The sequence below is a fragment of the Contarinia nasturtii genome, unplaced genomic scaffold, assembly GCF_009176525.2.
Source record: "Contarinia nasturtii isolate CC-2019 unplaced genomic scaffold, AAFC_CNas_1.1 Cnas_scaffold_129, whole genome shotgun sequence".
Taxonomy (NCBI): Eukaryota; Metazoa; Arthropoda; class Insecta; order Diptera; family Cecidomyiidae; genus Contarinia; species Contarinia nasturtii.
The window spans coordinates 6,745,631-6,768,998 of NW_022197486.1; the positions used below are offsets into that span (position 1 = coordinate 6,745,631).

Here is a 23,368-nt window from a genome sequence, read left to right on the forward strand (position 1 = left end):
TTGCAGTAAAAACAGATAAAATACACTCAAAACAAAAAAAAATATATCGATACAATATTACAACTCTCGCAAACACATACAAATGAGCGCACGAGGGATCACCTAACATAGACAACTAGAAGGCACATACCTACACACTAATTTCAACGTATACAGGTATTTTATTCTTCGTGTATTGTTGTTTTTTTTACTATTATTATTATTTCTTTTACGTACGTTCGTTCATTTGGTCTGTGTGTCGATGAACGATCGACACGGGTGTTTGTTGTCGGTCTGACTCTTTCTCGCCACAGTGATTTCGTCACACTGCCATAAACAATACACACAGCTAGCAACAAAACAACGACCCAAAACGACAAAAGACGGAACAGAGATAGAAGAAGAAGAAGAAAAAAAAACACACACACACACTACCTATCCACTTCCATCCAGTATGTGCATCGAACATTTTCACACAGCCAGTAAGTACATACACTTTCCATGGCTCAACTGACAAAAGTGATATAGTTAAACAAAATACAACAACAACAATAACATTAAAAAGCAACAGACAACGTTGAAGCACACAAACCAACAAACCAGAAATTCCAAATTGTAAGAAAAACATACCAATTGCTAAAACGCGTACAGCTCTTTTATAGCGTATTAAATACACGCAGTCCAAACGAGAAGAGCAGTCAAACAGCACATAACCAGTATGCGAGGTGATGCGTTGCCACGAATGAGATAGAACGAATGAATGTGTGTGATCACCTGGTGTAAAGCAGAATATATATTAAAAAAAAACGATTGTAAAACTGAAGTAATATTGGTATCTTTGCGCTGTCTCATCGTCAGTCCTATTTCTACCTTTCATCGGGTAATATCTCACAAGTCCATAATAACGAAAGACAGCGGTGGTCACCACACAACGACGGCTATTTCAAAAAAACGACAATTCAAAATTATTTATTATTATTATTATTTTATTTGATCAGTTTTAGTTATTCTTTTTTTCGCATTTTTTGTACAACTTTTGATTCGTATACATCACAATACAAAACACATCAACAAATTGACATAATTTCCATAGTGAAACTAATATAAAAACGAAGATACACATTTTTGGATTGTCGTCGCGTCGATGATGATAATAAATAAGAAAGTCGAATCGCTTAAATCGAACGTCTAATAGCTTCTAATAAAAAATAAATAAATAGTGACCCATCGTATCGAGAGATAACATTAATGCATCGAGCGCTTATGTTTTAACTTTTCGCCAGCTCAATTCAACGATTGATTGAAAACACCATTTCCATCTAAAAATCCAGCCATCAATGAGAAAAATTATATGCAACACAAGTGAAACGAAAGTCATCAACGTCGACAACAAAGCAGCAGTTCATTTTTTAAAAGTTCTTGACACACAAAAATCAGCATTTCTAAGACAAATTGATTAATAACAAACAAAAAAGAATTTTCGAAAAATTCGATCCGACTTTCATTCGCAATAATTTTCGCATTTTTTGAATATATAAATCAAAAACATTGAAATTGATTCGTTTGTTTGTGGTGGATTTTCTCGCGTTTTTAAATGACAACCAACAAAAGAAACATTTGAAAGAAAGACAGAAGTAAAAAAAAAAAATCGAATTCAACAACAACAACATCAAAAATCAATCAAACAAACAAGTAAATACCTATACATTTTTGTTAGTCAAGTGCGTTACTTGTTACGGTCGTGTGTTTTTTTTTTCGTCTCTCTCTTCATCTTTGGCTGTTTGTGTGTGAGAGACTCTTTTATTTCGGTGAAAGAGACAGAGATAAACAAGAAAAAAATAATAATAAATAAATAAAAGAAAGAGACTCTGTTGTTATTTTCGCGCAATTAACGTTGTGGACATTTCATTTTATTAATAAGTCATCGCCATCGCATCGTGCGTATCATTTACCACTTGTGTTCGAACCACAACCTCCTTTTTCGTTGTCGTTGTTGTTGTTGTCGTCGTCGATGTAAAAGTACACAGCAAATACGTATATGTATATATCGATAGACTTTGGTATATATTGAAAACGTCCATTTGTACGCAGCGCGCACAAACCACCGTACGATCGAACACCATTGAATAACAGCGAAAGAACGAGATAGAGTGCTAACATCAACTGTGTGCTTGGACCGTGCAGAGCACACACAATATCAACAGGTTGTGGTACACAATATCAACCGATTGTTGTTGTTTCGTCGTTGTTTTTTTTTTTTTTAAATTGAAGTCAAGAGAAAAGAGAAAAAAATATATACAGATAGATATAAAAATATATACAAAAAAAAAAGAAATAATGTGTACGACGATGAGAGTGTCTTAGTGTGAATATAAGCGCGCGCATCCAACAACAAATCAGTGTTCCAACATCAAAACGAATGCGATCGAACGAAGAGTCATTGTGACTCGTGTAAAAGAATCCACAAGTAAGTAAATGAAAAGTAACCAAAATATAAATATATTTGCGAATCAGAAATGAAATCTTTACACACCTATATATTCAAATATGAAATGACAAACCATTAAAATAGAATTTTTCTCACTTGGTTCGCATTGATTGAATATTGACATTTGTCAAATATTGAAAGAGAGATGAAAAATACGCACGTTACAGTCACATCACACAACTTAACGTTTTTTTTTTGTCGAAAACGAAAAACAATGCATTTTTAGTGAGTGCACGAATTGTAGAGAAAAGAAGATTTAACAAAAACAAAATACCGTTCACTTTGCCATTAGATTCGCATGACAATTGATGCACCGTTGTAAACAAGAAACAGCATGTTTTGCGTACAATAATTACCGAAACAACAACGAGACAATTCATAAAAAGAATTTTTCGGTTTCGGTGATGAAAAAGTGCGATAGACATACACCGATACACTTGTGTTAACTGGGAATTTTTAAGAATTAACAGACATATTTGTGTGTTTGAAGAATTGTGGAAATCAACAAAACGTTGATACAGTAGCAATTGCAGTATGAACCGGTCAATAGCATTGAAATAAACACCACGTTTTGAGTGTGCAATTCAACTTTTATCCATTGATTACGAACATTGAGACATTTTCAATTTGGCACAAAATTATCGCAAAATTCATATGTAAGTTTGTCGTTTTCGTTGATTTTTTTCCATTCAACGTATGTCGATCGGATTGCGAAATAAAGTGCAAAAGAAGCGGAAAGACTTAAAAGAGTCGAAAAGAGATGAACCAATGCCCACCATAATTTCCATTTCAATTCATTCCGATTTTGAATGCGTATTTGAAGAAATAAAATAGTACATTGAATACTTATACGCAACGAAAACTGAATTGGACTTGGGAATTGAAAGTTAATGACAGTATTATATTCGACCGGAGAAAATCATTAAACATGCAAGTGCTTTCATAATCATGCATATACACGTTGTTGTTGTTGCTGTTGCTTTTTTCTTCAATCCATTCCAGCAGGCCAATGTAGGTTATGCTTATTTCATGTGTCTGCATACAATTTTATGCAGCACCAGTGCAACCAGTGAATATACACAGGTGAATTGGTGATTGTTTCACACGCTCAAAGAAGGGTCCCCCCGTCTGTTACTTGTCGCTGCAATTGGTTTTTTGTTGGTGTTTTGTCGGGCTAGACCAATTTTTAAATGACAATTAACTACTTTTTTTCGACTAATTTGTCCGACGATGGTCTGCTATGACAAAATGGTCAAAATGAATTTCGGACATATAGAATTTCTAGTCGCTTGTCGTTCAATTGAAATCTTTCCACATGTGTGAGTTGTTTTTATTTTTTGGTTTCGATCATTTGTTCCCCCTTCTTTATTCTACCTGTTGCAATTGAATCGTCGACGTCTCTGTCTCTCACTCTCATTCTATATGTCACTATCGCAATCCACCAAAAATACACGCATATATATTCGGCCCAATAACTCAAAAATGCAATATATTTCAACAGCAACATTTTGTGTAATGGCTCGATAGTCACGGCCCAAAACATACGAAAATGATGAAAAGAGAAGCGAACAAATAAACAAAAAATGTGTGTGTATATATATATAAAATGTATAGTTTTGTATGGGCTAGTGAATCTACATATCATTACACATTATTTTCACTAGGTACTATCATTATGTATTGTACGATTCATTTTTGCCATCAAAATAATCATTATCTAAATGATAGGTCATTAAGTAATCATTTCCAATAATGAATTTTTACGGTTGTTCCAATAGATTTTGATGTTGTATGTGTGTTGTCGTCGATAAATTGTTGTCGTTTTGCCAATATCCCCGCGAGGCGTCCATTTCGTAGCTCGACAAACGATAACAACGACGATAAATGAACGAAGAAAAAAAAATTAGAGTTACGCACACCAATGATAATAATATCGAGTATGCGAGTCGAAAAGAGCAATTTTGTATGCGGACTTTTTATTTTCCACTTCGGTTTCATATTACAAAATGTATCAGAGAATCTCTGCACTCATTTGATCACTTGTTGCAAATCGATAATTTCCTTTGATGGGAAGAGAATAGAGAGAAGGAAAAAAAACAAATCACAAATTATGAAGAAAACACATACACAATTTCTATTCATAAATAGATGATATGATGATTCAATTGCAAATTGCAATGGGCAATGCGATTACACAATGCTGAACGAATGAGAGCCGAGATATGGTGTAGCCGTTAACCGGCGCGGCAGCTTAACAGTAATTATAACCACATTAAATGCGCTAATGTAAAATGTCGCATTTTATTACATATCGCCACCGTCTGACATGTCTATGAACATTGTACGATTGTCGATTAACTCTCCTTCCGCATGCATTTTCGCTTAAATTGGCGCAACACGATTAAAAATACGTAAGATTCAAAATGATCAATAACATTTAGTTCAACGATTCGATTAGAATTCCGACTTCGAAATATTGAACACGTTTTTAACATCGATTAATTTAGCATATCAAAAGCATCTCTTATCAGCATCAATCTATTGTTACGAATAATAGTCGTAGACTGTCATTGAACATGATTGCGCATGAATTACGGTTTAACTGCATCAAATGCAGTATAATTTTCTTCAAATCCCGCTAAGCAATTGTCGAACAAAAGATTTCGACGATGTGTGTGTGTGTGTTTGTGCATAGCAACACAAAGGACGAACCACAATCACTGCGAAACGGTCCAGGTTTCTTCTAACGATTCGTTTTTGTATTATTTTTTTTTATTCAATCATTATATTTTAATGTCATTGCAATTAATAGATACTTAAGTGCAGTCGAATTAGTGGTCGTTAAAACAATATAATCGGTCGATTTGCGAACTCGCCGCCTGACACTAGCTGAATAATAAAGCAATTGACACACAAAAAATGAGGATGAGTTTGCCATTTTGTATGTACTTGTACACACCGTCTTCATCATTATATTGCAAATATATATATCTATATGAAAATTAAAACCCAACACAAATTAGTTGAAATAGAATCGCTGGAATATGTCATTATATTCGAATGGGCCCATGCCATTAGACATTTGTTATTCGTAACGATGATTGTCTTCTTTTCTTGTATTCCAACTTCTTTTTTTTCATATTGGCTCACTTCATTTAAGTCAATCAAAATAACAAAGTCGTACGTTTACAAAATCACAATAATTAACCGGTATGAACGTGAGTATGTTTATGTGGTGGATCGTGGCCCGGTCACAAATCATAAACAGTAATCAATAAAAATGAAATATACAATGTAGCATTTTCTGTATTGTTTCGTTAAGTTTTTTTTTATCATCGAAATGAAGCCCGTAAGGAAATAACTTACAGCATTTGGCATTTTTTTTGAGGCGAAAAACAAATGAAGCATCTTTAAATTTCAATATCGCGGCATTATTTTTGTTGTTTAAAATTTTAACCTTTGTAAATAGTCATGGTTTTGGGGTTAAAAGAACCGAAACAATGAAGAGAAACAACAATATTGTAGCACAAAAACAATAACTACTTATCAATGGCCTTACAAACATCAAAACATAAAGTCATTTGTTTTCCTTCAACCATCGTGCTGAACATTAAGAAAGGCAACACTCAATCACAAGCTCACACATACACGATGAGTGTTCGGTGTTCAACTAACACCGCCACGGCCAACTGCTGGCCCTATAACACTTCAGGCGGATATGCGATGCACAAAATGAATTTGGATTTTTTTTTTCGTTTGTTAAGTCCATATAAATGACTAAAAAAAAAACAAAACAATGAAATAAAAAAAAAAATATTATCATAAAGCGAGTGAAAAACGACCAAATATAAGTACAAATGAAAACATCGAATGGTATTAGGACCTTTTGTTATACAATTTTTTTAAAAAGAAGAAGAAGAAAAGACAAGAAGTGGTCAGCTATCATATTACGTGGCACTCGAACGAATCAAAACAGTTTTCGCATAAAAAACATGACATATGATCCAATGAATGGCGAGTAAATCGTAGAAAATAAAGAGCGAGTCAAGTATATATGCGCACAAAGTGATGGTTTGGGCATATATAAGCGCGCGCACGCTTTGTCGACCGCCCCAAAAATATTGTGTTCTCTTGTTGTGCACACAAGTGCACAGTGTTTTAATGAAGAAAAAAACACACGAACAAGAGCATTTATTACTATTTTTTGTGCATTACATGTCAAATGAAGACAAAAAAAATTAACTATACCTCTTGGTATATTCGTACATTCAAAAGTGGTGCAATCGCTAGCTGACAACGGTGCACGCGCAATTCACTATACATGACACACACATACAGTCCGGCGAAATTGTGTGTCGCCTAGTCTTTTTTTCTGTAAATAATATCGATTTAAACAGATCCAATTGACATCAACATACGCATTAAATACACCGTTTTTTTATCGTTGTCGCCAGTGTTTATTTTAATACTTTAGCTTAAAACTGGCAAATTTCGTTTATAATTTCTAAGAACGGATGACATTTTCCAAATTAAAAACAATTATAACATGTTTTCATTAGTGTTATTAATCTGATGACGCCCAACGTTTTGATTGATCCTTTAATTTTCGCTTGATTTTATGTACGGGTAAATACTTAAATAGATGTTCTAATGGGTAAATACTTAAATAGACGGTAAAGTGACAATTCTAAATCGGCCAAGAACGGCTAAAATGTTCAAATTTGCAAACAATTATAACGTGTTTTGCATTGGTGTCAATATTCATTTGACGCTTTGTTTGGTCCTTTAATGTTCGTTTTATTTGTGTACAATTGTGGTTGTTGTTTTTATGTAGCTGGTGCTATTTGCTGCGTTTCCACTTCATTAAAGTTGTTTTGAAACGTAGTTGATTTAGAACTTTGTACTTTGCATATATATATTTTTTCTCTCAACATTAAAAAAGCTGTCCGTCATGTAAACTCTCATGTATTAACTTGATTTATTTGCATGACGATCGCGTATTAGCTTCACTTTTCTATATGGTAGTATATTGCATTTGCGTGTCTTTGCATCTGTATGCGCACCACTTGATCTTTAATGATGAAAATTTGAATGTGCTCATTAGTAGCTCGCAAGAGCCAGCAATCATATATATTTTGCAAATCGATCATGTAAAGCTTTAAAATCACCATAGAATTAGTCAGATTACCTATCAGAATATTATACACTTTTTTCGCTCTGTCTCTGTCTGTTTTGCATTTTTTGAAGGGCTTTCGCAATCAAAAGTTATACGAAACATGAACAAGAGAGAGAATGTAAAATGTAAAAAAAGACGCGTGGAGCGAATGCGAGAAGAAAAAAAAACACATATAATAAACCAAACCCACTTGACGCATTGCAATGTGCACGATTAGTACGAACTCTTCAATCAGCCATGGATTGATTGATGTGACGTGACGTGACGTGACTTGTGCCTAACACACACACACTTTCTTTTGCTCCGTGATAATATGCTTTTCTTTGATTTAAAAAACAAAACGATTCGAACAAAAGTTCAGTGTTGCACAGTGATAAGAATGACGCTAGCGATATATCGTGATAACTTTGATAGTACGATATGAATATTCATGCTATTGGTACATTTCAATTTTGTGACAACATGAATTTTTATCCACAACGTGAAACACCAAATAGAGACATCTAAAATAATAAAATAAAACTCTACATAGATTCTACATTTGTTGTTCCTGATATCATTTATATCCTTCTACCAGAATCACTTCAATTCCCATAATCCGATTCAGCACCAATGAACTCAATTGATTTGATTCAAGATATTCAAGATAAATGCGAAATGATTGATAATAATTATTGAAATCAGATGAACAGTCTCTCACCACTAAAGTCACTGTAAATAACACGTATTCACAGCCAGTCAGCGGGGGCTGGCGCAAAAGAAGCAATGCTCCAAGTTCCAAAAACGATTAAAAATAAACCGCAAAAGAGACAAAGTTCCACTCAGTTAGATCGACGGTCTAAATTTGGCATCAATTCATCTAGAAAATATAGAATTAGCAAAATCAGACACACACAATGAATTCCCACAAAATATAATCACGATCGACTCTGATATTAATGAAAACGACGACGACAATAGTTGAACTACAGTAATTCAAAAGAGAAATACATCTAAAGCACCACTAACATCGAAAAATGAACAACCATATACTGTTTACCAATTCTTTTCGCATCAGAAAACACCCAACAAAGTCGATTTCATTACTCAAATGTGCTCAAACCAAGATCATCTCATCAACCAATCAATTACACAAGCCACAAACAACAAACGAACTGGAAAAAAATACTAAGTCGAAAACAATGTTCTGGTCAAAGCCCAACAAATACGTCACTACTGTCGACGCATTGAATTTTATCGAATAAAAATGGCCTAACTAAGAATATATATAAATATATCTCATTACTAAAAGTCAAAATTCATAATTTCCTTGTCATACAATCTCGCAAAAATAAGTGCAATGCGATTTTTGTCCCCGGCTGCATGTTAATCGATTTGTTTATCTGTCAAGAGCACCGAATGACTGGCGCACAAACACACACGTACGCAATCGAAATATACTGCTACGTTCATATATATTATTTGTCACGTAAGAACCACTTTTCGATAATGTTGTTATCGCGCGATGACTGCGCATTGTACGATGGTGACTAGTGATTTTATTTTAAATCATAATCTTTTTTAAGATACACAAATAAGATAGATTTCTAAACGTTATATTTAGTTTTGAAAAATTGGCACATTCTTATCTAATATCTATAGCTTGAAATAATAAATCGGTTTAATGTCTTCGATGAAATTTCATTCGACTGTTAATTCGACGGTAATTTTTATTTCAGACAAAATGTCATTCTTCAGGTGCCATTTAACCTGAGCAAAGATCATACTCATATGTCTTGCTCAACAGCTAACGAACACGCACAATTTTTTAAAACAAAAAAAAAGTGTGAAACACTTTTGTAGTATGCATATAAGTTTTATTTCGCATTTTTTTCTGTTTCGTGGATACATTCAATTCTCCGTTTGAGTTGCTTAAATATTTAAACAACTTGGTTTGGTTTGTCATTTGGTTTTGCATGACCGCAAACATCAAGCGATTGTATGACAAGAAAATAAGACGAAGAGAAAAACACAGAGAGAAATAGAGAAAAAGCAGCAGCATGATTTGCATATTTCTGCGCAACGATTACAAACGACAATCTCGAAACTAGATTCCTAATCGCATTGCATGCAAAGAACTATCGGACATTTTTAATTGAGAATTTCAAAATGTTTACAAATAACATTGAAGCAATGGTGTGTGTGTGTTTTTGTGGCATGGAAACCTCGAAAAGGAGTGTATATTTATTCAACGCAAGATGATGTTTAACAATCTTTTAGATTCAATTTAGAGGATCTAGCCATTGAGATGTAAAAGAATGTCGCGATGTTTTCGTTCGATTCGTTCTTCATCGATATGAAAAAGAATCTCTACACACAAAATATTTCCCCTAAAATAAAAGATGATAATGTGTAATTTTTACATATATTTGTAAATTGGGAGAGGAAAAGAAGAAAAATTATGATAAAAAAAGCAGCATTCTCTTTCTGTAAAATGATCAGCTTTCAATTTAGTTGTGAATATATTCATATGTGTTATTTTTGTCTCATTCGAAGACACTTTGCCTCTCACAGAGCGAGCGAGAGGCAGCGAAAAAAAAGAAAAAACGAAACAAAATACCTTAGTATCATTCGACCCAGTTCATTATTGATTTTTTTTAAGAAAAAAAATACACCGTTGCGTTTAAAGCATCACAACAATTCTCTCGAACAACTATATAAGTAACAAGTTTAGTACGAATGCTGCGCAGCGAGACAAGAGAGAGAAAAAAACGACAACATATCTTGTAATCAAATGAATTTTTACGAATACTTAATATAATAACCGGTTTATCATACAGAAATTAAAGAAAAGAGAAAAAAAGCATACAGTCGAGCATCTTCCTCGATCAATTTGAATGTGGAAAAACCTTGTGGTGATTTGCTTTAATGTGACCAATAAATCGATTGACTGAATGAGACAGCGAGAGCGCACCAGAATATTTTCAAAACGTCGCTGTCATTTTAAATTTGTTTGAGAGTAGAAAAAAATATATACATCCATAGATTATATGCAGATGATGGCTCATTAAATTCTCTAGTCTCCAATACCAAACGCACCGATAGATATGTATGTGAGAAAAATTCGAAAAAAAGACAGTCATGTTTGATTTGTCAATTTGTTTTTTTGTTTTCATAAAATGACGATTTTGACTCTTTTGCCTCTTGCTCGCGACCGACTGGAATTCATGAGAAGATTCCATAATTTTCTTATGTATTCATTTTTGCTGCTGTTGTTGTTGATTTGTTGGATGTGACAATAACAAAAACCAGAAATTAGAATATATGATTATTTCTTGTTGGTTTCAATCATAAACTCTATGGGGTTTGTTATAAATATACTTTTTTTTTGTGTTTCAGAGCACAAACTCCGAATCAAGATTGACTGACATTATGCTCTATCTATTCTTCTCTTCTTCACTGTTCAGGTGCAATAATCATTATTCACATTGTTCAATTGAATTCGAAGAGAGGCGCACACGGTTGACGATAAATGAGAGATTGATTTGATTCGATGAACGAGTACGCTCGTTCAGTCGATTGCACACATAAAATTGTTATTTGTTTACATCAAGTCAGGTAAATGACATGCGCTTGAATGCTTAACAGGTGTGTGTGTGTGTTTTGTTTAAAAATGTCAGTTTTAAAGTGATGTATTTATTCGAATCACACTTCAGCAACTCACTCTCACAGACCAACGAAAAAAAAAAACAAAAAATAAAAACAATGAATTGTAAAAAAATGTCTAAAGATTTACAATCCCAGTAATATAATTTTACGTGAGCAATGAAAATAATCTCATTGCTTTTTTCGGGTTTTATTCGCCGTTAATGGAAGACCTTCCTATTCAAAATGCTTGGAATAATGACTTTTGGTTTCGAGTACGCGGAAAAGTGCTTGTAGAGAAGTTGTTTCGTTAACAAACAGTTGAACCTTCCATATTTTGTTTCACTTCGTTTCGGTACAGAGAGAGAATTTCTACTTTCAGAAAAATACCGAAAATGTATACTCGAGAAAAAAAACCGAAGACGAATCATAAGCAACTGAAATTAAGCATACCTTTTCAAAGAATGAAATGTTAGTTATTTTTTTTGTAAATTTTTTTTCTCTCTCTCGAAAGAGTTGAATATAAAAAAAAACGACTTATAAAGCTTACAATAACGAAATCAAGTCGTGGTATGATTGGACAATTATCACGTATACGTGTATATTACAACGCATTGCTCATATAACAACAATGTGAATTGAGGAGAAGCAAGGAAAGAAAACGACACGTAAAATGAGACAAAGAGAGCGCGAGAAAGGGGTAGAGCCAGAGCGAGAAAAAGAAAATAATAATAAAAAAAATGCCAGAACAAGCCATTAAATCGGACGAAACACATCTTTCTATCTTACATTTTATTTTTTTCGCTGTATACAAATGAAATGATGTGTGTATGGTTTTTTTTATAAGCAACCGGTTCCATTTGTTATACTTTTTAAATGCGGTTTCGGTCTTTATTTTGTTCTGTTCCATTCAATTTGTTTTTTTTTCTTGCTTATTTTTCACAATTGGCTTTCTTGTATGCGCATATTCCTGCGATTAATCGCGGAAAATTATTGCTCATTTTACCAAAAAAAAAAAAGATTGTTCAAGTCTTTTGTCTCGTTCAAAAATTCGATTCTTTCCTCTTTTCAGCAATAGAATGAGGATGGCGATCAATTTCAAAGTTGAATGTTTGAAAGTGCAGAAAAAGAGAAGAAGAAATGCGTTACATGGCCATTGTCAATAATAACACACTGATACCAAATACAAAATGTTACACTATCAAAAGAGTAAATTCTTCAATTTTCTTTATCGTATTGTTTCTGTCTCTTTCTCTCATGCCGTCTTATATAATGCGACCTAATAACGGTATATCGCAAAAAAAACCGAAAAAAAAGAATATCATACCCAAATCACCTTCGCCTCGCATCCGATAACTGTAAATGTGCGCACACCAACATACGATGCAGAAAATAACACAATATGAAATGTGGTAATCAGATTTCGGCACAAAAAAAAATAATTGCATGCACATCGTAAAAGAGAACACGAAATAAAATCGCAACAACAAACATGAAACACAAATAAAATGAATTTACAGCCGTATTTTTACGAGAAAGGCACAACAGAATGATGTAGATTTTTTGGTGTTCCCGATATTTTCTTATAGTCTTCCCGATTTTTTCATCATGGCATGTGTGTAAATAATTTAATTAAGCGTTTTTCGTATTGATTTTTTGTTGCAGAAATGTTGGTGCCAGGACATGTGTGTTCGTTGTATGTTGCAACGGGAGGTGCTAATGGACCGGCACTCGGATCTGACGAAAAGGAAATCGTTCTACTGGACTACAGTGTGATCGATGTGTTAACCAATGAGGTAAGTTAAAATTGTTTGGGCCGATGTTTTCGTTTGAACATAGCCAAGCGACAAACTAAAATCAATCACCTTTTCACATTTTAATTGACTTCAAGTTCGTACATTTCCCATGCAAATGAATCGAGCTATCGACGTCCAATTGTTATGTCTATCGATCGATACAAAAAAAACATACCGAAGAAGTCACAGTTCGGGTTAAAGTTTGTATATTTCAAAATTAATTTTCGTTCGTAACGCGATTACATTTTCAAAAAAATCGATACAATGAACAATATAACATTGAATTGTTTATTCAACATTTCGTTTCCTTTTCGATATCGAAATTTTCGATCTACAGGAAAACCATCCCATTTAAATATTTCGATTTTTGTTTCTACCTTTTTTCTGGTCGTTTTTTTTTCTTGAAATAAAATTGATTTTTAATTTTCGTTGTTTTTATTTTCAATTCTTTTTCAATCGGCCACATTAAGTTGTATGTAAATAATAAAACCAAACTCCTTTTTATTTTTCATGCTCGAATGAAACATTTTCAAACCAATTTTCTTTTTATTTTTCTGGTTGCAGGTAGTTTTAGCGAATCAATTTCTAGTCCGACCAAATGGTCAACCCGGAGAAAAAGAACAAACTAACAAAAAAGACAAGTCCAATAATACACCAGAAACCGCTACATCAACTGCATCATCCACAAATGCCGATACATCAACAACAGCAACGCCGGAATTCTCATTTGCCGAAACGGTGTTGGAAAAAGTCGGAAAACCTCTTAAAGATGTCATCGAACAGGTAAAAGATTTTAACAAAAACGGTATATTTTTAAAGACATTAAGTACAATTCTTGTAGTTTTAAGAACGATTCAGTTGTGAATGCGATCGTTTCGATCGACCGAATGAATTTTAATTCGATTAACGTCACAAGTTCCAATTTTTTCCATTCACATTTCAGCTGTTTGATATTCGATTTTTAACTAAGCTTAAATTTTTTTATGTTTTTTCAATGAACAATATGTCGCTGTGATTTACATTGAATGCGACCCTTCAACATATACTCGAATATATTTTATGAGTTTCCTGTGCATTTTGTAATGAATAGGAAATGATAAAAAAAACCGACGCGATATTTTCCTCGATTTTTTTTTGATAATCCGTATTCTTTACATTTTAAACAGAAATTGCTAGTTGAGTAAATGCAAATATATTTATTTTTTTCTCCACAAATTCGAATTGATTAAATTGATTCGACGAAAAACTGGTTTTGTTTCACATCCAAATGAATTTAAAATGCGTTGATGCATGAAATAGCCCGAAAAGTAGTAATATTGTAATAAAAAAAAAACCTAATCCATAATGAAATACCATTGATGATCAGACACATTTTTGTTTGTTTGTTTGTTTTCCGTTGATTCATTTCAAATTTTTGCATTTGTTTATAACACATTTCAATTTGTTCACGTTCAAAAATTCAATCGGTTTATTTTGTTTATCTCTTCAATTTGTGTGCTTTGTTGCTGAACGTCCAGTTTGACCAGGAGATTCGATCACGAAACATCGATCCAGATAGTCCAACATTTCGAATAATAACAGATGGTCAATTACCATTGCGACAATGCCTGCATCCTGAAGCATGTGCCAAAGATATAGAATTGCCCAATTATTTTTGCAAATTTAGCGATCTAAGAAAGGAATTTGTCCGATTTAAAATGTCGGATGCATGGCGATCCGTAGTACCAATAAAAGATTTACCAAATATGCCACCATTGCCAACTCAACCGACGACCATAGCAGACATGATAACAGGTAAACAATAATTAGCATCTAGATGAACATCATAATTGCTTTGCTATTGCCATTACTATTTTCAACTACCGATCGTTTTTGTTTGTTCTTTTTTTGGTTCGGTTGTGAGTGCACACAATGAATCTAATTCATTCGAATGAAAACAAAGATAAAAAAAAATGATTGTGTTATCATGCTCATCAAAATGATTTATCGTAAATCACAAAACACGAAATATGAAATTGATATTCTTTGATGTAAATGACATGAAATCATATTGCCGGAACTGGACAATATTTCTTAACATAGCAATTCTATGATTAACCTTATGAAATCTATACGATTGACAATTTTATTTTTTCTACTTATTCAAATCGATACAGAGTTACAAATTGAAGCGACCGCCCAACGAGAAAACGCTGACTTTTACTTTAACGAAAGTCGAGACATGGTTACCGTTATAACGAAATTGTTAGAAGCTGGTAAGTGTGTGGTGTACATACCGTTTTATTAACATTTATTTGATGCACTAAAATTAAATTCACGGTTGTGTAATGACGATTGTGAAGACGGATATGAAAATGAAGATAATGAAGAATACGAATGAAAATGAAGAAGATGAGTTTGAATCGAGTAAGTATCAATTGAGTTCTACAGACCAGTCGGTCAGTTTGTTTGTTTTTTTTCTGCATTTTTCTTTTATGCGAGATTCATGGCAATTAGAACGTTTTACTCCCATTTTCTTCATCATTCTCTATTCATTATAATTTTCATTTTTAAAATCGGATTTCGGTATTTGTTCGTATGAAAATGAACTGAAACGAAAAATCGCCCTCTTAAATTCGTTCCATTTTTTTTACAAAAAAAAACAACAGGTCACAAATTCGAGTCCAGTGAAATGATAAATCTTACATTTGAGCCGGGCATATGGTAAGTGCTGTGATTTTTTTCTTCTTCTTTTTATCTTTTCTTACTCCATCGTTCGTCGCACTTGACCAAACATATGTTTTTTTTTTGTTTGGATAATTTTCGGTTATTATTATTTTTGTACTCGAAAATGGTATGTGTTTGTTCTTTTTTCTTTGGTAAATGTCGTTTTTGATCGTTCTTTTTTTATCTCTTGGAGATTTACTGCATATTATCTCCAAATGCGATTAAATCAAAAGAAATATTTAAGTTAATAAATCATATTTATTTGGGCGAAAATGTGAGCGGTTTTCTATGGAGAAAATTGACGAGTCTATTTCAAATCCGCCACGATGGTACTCTTAATAATTAAGCCTAAAAGTAGTCATTAGCTAAGTGCTTTATGCTGGCAAACACGTGAACGTTTCTCAATTCATTTTAACACACGTTTGCGGTTCGTTACATCGGATCCCATTGTTTGTTGTTCCCTTTTGCCAAGAATTAATGTTGCCAAGATGTCACATGTCACATAGAATATTTTATTTGTCACAAAAATCCCAAATGCACACCGATTAATTAGATCAAATTTTTTGTGAATTCACAGATTTTCGTATCCAAAAAAAAAATGCTTTCGAAACAATTCAATTTGAAATAATAAAGAGCAAGAAAAATGAAAATGTTCATCGAAATGCAGCGAATAACATTCAAATGTCGGACGTCATTTGTATTTGTTTTGCATTTTGTCATATAATACGTGTAATACGTGTCTTGCTAACACATATATTAGCAGAAAAAGGTGCTTGCACACATTGCACACTGGGCTTCCAATTCAACATTAGCCATGCACATTTGTCATTGTGTTTGGTTCGCGTGATTGCTAGGTATTTCATGGGTGTATATAGATGCAGTCAAGTGTTTAGCCTCATAATAAACCGTACATTTTTCATATATGCTATAATTTTGTGTGTTCAAGTGATCTGTTCATAGGATTTGTGTATTTCGTTTCGAAAGCCATAACGAACTTTAACAACAAAAAATAGATCCACTTCAACAAAGAAAAAAATATTTTTTTAAAAATCAAATCGACGGGTCTATGGTTTTGTGCGCTAGAATGTGGCTTGCACTTTTGTTGTGTTTTTAGAATTATCCAAAACACAAATGTAATGGAAACCATCAAAGCCGATTCGCCGAAAATTGACAGTATCGATGCATCGAAAAGGTACGTGAAATAACCACAACAACAAAAAAAACCAACAGTGAATCTTCCATAATGCTCTGTCCAATTTACGGTGTGCAAGTGTGCCGATTTTTTTTCTACCAATTCTAGTGACTTTTACTTTTTGAAAAGTGCGTTGTCTTCGTTCTACATACATTCAAATAATAATAATGAAAAAAATTAAATAAAATGCAAACATGCACAAGTTACCTCATTTTTGTGGAATTCTTTTGTTCAGTTTTCGATATTTTCACATTAAAATCGAATTAAATGGAATTATATTTCAACATTACATTCTTATGTACGTAAATTTGTTGTTGCATTTGTTTTGTGTGTGTACAATGAATTGAAGCACTCTTTACGATCGACTAGTTATGAGCGCAATTGATGCATATATGCGTTTGCATTTTAGTTTTCCATCAAATATTACCCAGTGCAACTGTATCATTACGTATAAATACGTGTTTGATGCAACATTTTCCAATGCAAACATGAAGAAAAGACGAACCAAATAGCAAAAAGGTTGCGTGATAAGACCGGCTAAAGAACTTGAATTGAAAACATAACTTTTTTTTTGACATTATGCACTTATGTTTCTAAATATTGAACAAACGCACGGTTTGAAAATTCATTGAATTTACCGAAACATGAGAAATCTATGTCAACAAAAATTCTATCCAATAGAATGAAACAATACAATTAGTGTGTGATTTATTGTAGATGATTTTGTTGTTGTTGTTTCTTTTTTGGAAATCATCCATTCTCTTTTGCACAAAACACTTGTTGCAATGTTGATGTTGCTGTTTTTTTGTATGACATGCGATAATTGTTATGATTACAATTAATAGAAAAACAGAGCAAGTTCATTTCACACAATCGCTCCTTGAATAAGAATATATGTGTGTTGATTATTTCCCATCTAGCATCCCATCGAAACAATGCGAGTTCAAGTCCCTTTCGGTTGATGAGAATGGTTTTGTTGTTGTTGCTGCTGTTTTTTTCTCGTTTCATTTAACCAGAACATGCGTTATGTGATATTCTCGATGTTTGTTTTCTGCTGTTTCTCTTCATAGTTTTGAGTGCGCACATAAATTGCAAGTGTATTTAATTGTTTATTGTCGCATTGTTTTGGTGCTCGACAGTGTGTACCGGAGAAATCAAGAAAAATCTCAGCAAATAAATACGCATAAGTTTCCATCGTCATCATGTCATAAGAATTTTTGCATACTATACACACACACCGTGTGCGAATTCATTGTGTATGCGTGAGTGTGACCCCTTTCAAGAGTCGACTGGATGAGAATAAAACAAATGCAAAAAAAGCATACAAAATCCAACGTTACCCATTTGGAGTGGCTTGCACACAAAATTCATTATATATTGTGTTGCTTCGTGTAGTGTGTTTTTTTCGGTTTACGGAACACGGTTCTCATTTCATTTATGAGGTCTCTCACATACACTCTCATACAACACGCAATATTTGTGTTTTTCATGACAGCACTTCATGTAATGACGTACAAAGTTTATGATATTTCTTTTTTCGAATTTTATTTTATTTTGTTTGGGAAAAAAATGGCAAAACACACAAACAACCAAAAGAAACCGTGTAACTTTGTATGTATTCGCTTTGTTGTTTGAATTCAGTCTCAGAAATTGATGAAAAAAATCGCACCAAAAATGTGCTGAAATCGACGATTTGATCATCGGTGACGCGGTCGACAGAAAAAAATGAAGATTTTTCATTGCAATCAATTTAAACCCATTTTTACCGTTCCGTTTTTAACATGTACATTTTTTTTCTTCTTTGCATTTTGGTGTTATTTATTTTGGATGTTCATCATATACTATTTGAGTAAAAAAAAAATGTTGCCAATGCTATCGGCACGTAGAAACCAATTTATCATCGCAACGAAAACGCAACTATGATCACGTACAACAATTGACAACAACCATTACCACTTGTTTCCATTTACTTGTCGCATATTTTTGTCATTCATAACACAACAAACAAATCTTTTCTCAGTGTGCGACTTAAATTACAAAAAAAACTGGAAAGTTCTTTATGAAAAACATTTTCTGTATCAATTCTAAACAAATATGTCTCAAATTTAGACATAAGCATGATGTCTGTGCGAGAGACATTTTCCTCGTGAAATCTACAACGGATTTGGAAAGAGTCGCAATAAAATTGATGATTATTTTTGATGAGAATCCGGTATTACGGGTGACTTTGGACTCATATCTTTTCATCGCCGTTAAATATTACGTCAAAAACAATATTTATAGAATTTGAAGAGTTAAAATGTTGTTGTTTTTTTCACAACAACTAATCATACATTATAATCAAATTAAAACTAGTATAAAAATCAAAGAACAACATATGAAATTAATTACAATTTTATTGTTTGGTCATTATTAATAACCGATTTGCGTGACGAATGAAATCATAAAATTTACACATTTTATTTCTTATAAAATCGAATTTGATTTTTTTCTATCCAAAATAGTTCAATTGATGACGAAGTCGACGGACAGTGTATAGTTCGAGCTCGTGGTCTTCCATGGCAGAGTAGTGATCAGGATATTGCTAAATTTTTCCGTGGTTTGAATGTGGCCAAGTAAGTGTTGACTGCATTTGTTGAGTTATTTATCTATTGTCTGTATTAAACAATTAGCCAATTGTTGTTTGGTAACACCGGCCGGCACAATCAATAACCTATCCATTGGACCGAGATCGCATATTGTTTGGCTCGGTGACAATTGTGTTATTTGATTTGTAATTGAATTTAGTGAAAATATTTGTTGGTTTGGTGTTATTTTCGGTAAATCAAAAGTGGAGGTTGTCATATCACCTGAATTCGTTGTAGCTTGGACTTGATTGTTCATTGCATTAATGTTGTTGCTACTGACTTCAAATCGGTTCAAAGTATTTTCGGTGTAGGTTATTGCAATGTTATCTGAAAATATATCGCATATTTATATTTTGATTTCAAATTCAAACGTTTTTCTTCCTGAAAATCAAAGTTTACGAAAAAATGAAAAAAAAAAAACGTTCTGCTCGAAAAAAAAAAAAGGATACTTACCTATATTTTCTTTTAAAATTTCCAAAGTGTGTTTGCAAATACACAAAAAAAGTTGTGTATATTTATGATCATCGATCTGTTTGTGTTGCATATACTTCGAGTTTCTTCGATTATTACATTGAATGTAAAGTCTTATCTGTGATCGACACATATGCATGTCAAGTCACCGTATCACAAGCGTTCGAAATGTGCCGAAACCATACGCAACGAAATAAAAACGAGAAAAAAAACCATCTCCTGTGTATATTTGAATTGGTTTGTAGAGGCAATACATAGAGATTTCGATGTTGTGTGTTATTATTTGTGAACTCAAACGAAAAGACTAGATTAAAAGGTCAAACTGATAACTAATATTAAATATCTGACGAATAAGCAAAGCAATATGTTATTTATGAATGATTTGTTGAGAGTGAGATGGAAAGTAGTTGAAGATATTGGATCTAACGATGAACAAAAAAGTAAAACATTTGTTAGATCTATAAATTTCAGTTGACAATTTTTCCAGTGGTGGGTCACACCATATCGAGAACAAGACGAAAAAAGGAAAACAACACCGAAAAATGTCTTTGTAAACATCGAAAATATTGCGCTAAGATAACAATCGACCGAGACTTGAGGCTCACATTTGAATCGGCAATAATATTTTCTAATCTCACTTTTGGTGCGTCGTCATTCACAACATTCATATATTTTGTGAGAGAATTTTGATCGGTGCATAAAGACAAAAAAGGGTAAATCATCAGTGTGGTTTTTGTGAAGCTCTTGATTTGAATGAATTTTGTGTGATTGCAAATAAAGTGTATATGTGAGCCTAAAACAATACATAATATTTCGGTTCGGAAAAGACGAATAATTTTATTTTGAAGGAAGAAAACATAGAATATAAAGTTCCGCAGGGATAAAACGGCATAAAGATTTGGACAAAGAGTCTTTTGTAGGCGAGTAAAGTGTCACTTCTTTCACATGTAAATGTGTCAAACAGATTGAAATACAACAACCAATTGGTTCACGTTTGAAATTATTCCGAAAATTCGGCAATCATTGTAAATGTGATTAATTGCAGCAAGCAAAACCGTTGAAAAGAATGAAATTGAAAATCTCACATGTTTGGCGAATAAAAAACTAATAATCAAAATTTGTTTTCAATTGTGCGGTACAGGGGTGGTGTTGCGTTGTGTTTGTCACCACAAGGACGTCGTAACGGTGAAGCATTAATTCGTTTTGTGTCTCAGGAGCATAGAGACATGGCGTTAAAACGACACAAACACCATATTGGAAATCGGTATATTGAAGTGTACCGAGCAACCGGAGAGGATTTCATCAATGTGGCCGGCGGTGCATCGAATGAAGCCCAAGCATTATTATCAAAAGGTGCACAAGTTATAATCCGTATGCGTGGTTTACCTTATCTCTGTACATCAAAACAAGTGGTAAGTTTAATTTTAATAAACAAGACTTCAACAATATTACGCATGTATTTTGCTAACCACAGCGCCGTCATTCTGTGAAAAGATAGCATTTTACAGTGTAAAAATCCGTTTGACACATGATTTGACAATACTTTTTATATGTAATGAATTGGAAAGTTTCATATGTTTTACAATTTTAAAGTGAAACTTTTGTGTTTCAAAATTCTTTATCACTTTTCCATTTTCAAGACCGCGTTTTCGACTGTTTTTTAACAATCCAAATTTTCTTTTTAACACAATGCTTTTTTTTTCTCTCCCCGAAAATAGTTGGATTTCTTTGAAATGGGCAATGATCCAGTTCACGTACTCGACGGCGAAGACGGAATTTTATTTGTTAAAAAACCGGATGGACGAGCAACAGGTGATGCATTTGTATTGTTTGCCCTTGAATCGGATGCAAAAAAGGCATTATCACGTCACCGTGAATCGATTGGCCAGCGCTACATCGAACTATTCCGTTCAACAACTGCTGAAGTTCAACAGGTATGATGGGATTTTAACTCAAATCATTCATTTACACAACGGTTTAGTTTTATAGAACAATCGTACAAATATAGCAACAAGAACAACAACAAAAAAAAATGAGAATTCTTTTAGAGAACGAGATTTTGTGCTAACCAATTAACTGAATAATAATAAAACAAAGAATTGTTTAGACCGCAATCAAAGTAATTTAATAACCGATAAATATAATATAACATTTATCTTTTTTTTTCTTCATCGAATTAAAACTTGCTTTCGATTGAACTTTGGATTGTATAACTGGTAAGAGTGTGTGGACGTGTTCTATAAATGATCGAATTTAAGAGTGAAATAAACGCGAATAACATGAACATCATCACCATTAAATTGATGGAACATTTTAATAGAATGAACATTGAATTTTATAGGTGCTGAATCGGTCAATGGACACAAAATCATATGAAAACAATAATACAACACAACCGCCGCTTATACCACAACTGCCACCAGTGCAATTCAATTTGATGCAGCCACAGGTAAACAAAGATTACTAATACTTTGTCTTCCATGAATCGAAAACTACTTTCTGACAATTTAATGCGCCAATAAAGCGATAAAATGGAACAACGGATTTTTTTTTCTTCTTCTTTTGTATTTTAATGACGTAATTCTTCTTTCATATTATGTTTTTGTTTCAATGTTTTATTTATAGCATGTGATTACAAGTGGTTCAGCGAAAAATTGCATTCGATTGCGTGGCTTGCCATACACAATCCAGGTTGAAAATATTTTGGGTTTCTTGGAGGATTTCTCGAAGCATATCATTTTCCAAGGAGTGCACATGGTGTATAATGCTCAGGTAAGTGTGTCGACACAGTCAGTTTCATTTTTTTTTATCATATCATTAAATGTTCCATTGTCTACGAAAAATTTGACTTTATTCGTTTTGAAAATTTGTCAAATCTGCTTTGACAATGGTACGATTGTCATTGTTGAATTGCAACCAACATTTTTAAAATTCCAAACAAAAATAACATCAAAACCAAACAAAAATATTTTCTCCTCCCCCTTCACATAAAAAAAAATCAATACAAACGTACGTCATAAAGGGCCAGCCAAGTGGTGAAGCATTCATTCAAATGGATTCAGAAGAAGCGGCATTCGCTTCGGCAAAAGAAAAACACAATAAATACATGGTTTTACCGGGAAAAAATCAGAAAATTCGCTACATCGAAGTATTTCAGGTATTTCAAAGTCATTTTATCTTCTATTTCTAACATTTAAGATTATTGCATGCCATAAAAAAAGCGTTTCACACATTTTAAATCGCCATCATACCCGATTACTTTTAAAACATGAACAAATGACCAACACGGACGAAAAATGAAAACCGAGA

General features: G+C 33.1%; 2 protein-coding genes across 3 annotated transcripts in view; one reads left to right on the plus strand and one right to left on the minus strand.

The window, feature by feature from the left end:
• The first annotated feature begins 830 nt into the window (after nucleotides 1-830).
• The window catches only part of LOC116350019 (RNA-binding protein fusilli), a 29,569-nt gene continuing 7,031 nt past the window's right edge, over nucleotides 831-23,368 (plus strand). Inside the window, exons 1-12 of one of the 2 annotated variants that reach the window (XM_031781728.1) lie at nucleotides 831-2,446; nucleotides 12,933-13,063; nucleotides 13,628-13,846; nucleotides 14,581-14,857; nucleotides 15,220-15,318; nucleotides 15,712-15,766; nucleotides 19,466-19,576; nucleotides 21,201-21,471; nucleotides 21,778-21,993; nucleotides 22,401-22,508; nucleotides 22,685-22,831; nucleotides 23,082-23,216. In XM_031781728.1, the coding sequence (XP_031637588.1) occupies nucleotides 12,935-13,063; nucleotides 13,628-13,846; nucleotides 14,581-14,857; nucleotides 15,220-15,318; nucleotides 15,712-15,766; nucleotides 19,466-19,576; nucleotides 21,201-21,471; nucleotides 21,778-21,993; nucleotides 22,401-22,508; nucleotides 22,685-22,831; nucleotides 23,082-23,216 (1,767 nt within the window). In that variant the 5' untranslated portion in view covers nucleotides 831-2,446; nucleotides 12,933-12,934. The remainder of the gene's footprint in view (nucleotides 2,447-12,932; nucleotides 13,064-13,627; nucleotides 13,847-14,580; nucleotides 14,858-15,219; nucleotides 15,319-15,711; nucleotides 15,767-19,465; nucleotides 19,577-21,200; nucleotides 21,472-21,777; nucleotides 21,994-22,400; nucleotides 22,509-22,684; nucleotides 22,832-23,081; nucleotides 23,217-23,368) is intronic. The other variant, XM_031781736.1, reaches the window with a different exon arrangement.
• Nucleotides 19,340-20,219, minus strand: LOC116350033. The gene is made up of 2 exons (XM_031781747.1): nucleotides 20,042-20,219; nucleotides 19,340-19,915 (listed from the first exon to the last, which is right to left on the minus strand). The coding sequence occupies exons 1-2, from the start codon at nucleotides 20,196-20,198 to the stop codon at nucleotides 19,602-19,604; spliced, it is 471 nt and encodes a 156-aa protein (XP_031637607.1). The 5' UTR covers nucleotides 20,199-20,219; the 3' UTR covers nucleotides 19,340-19,601.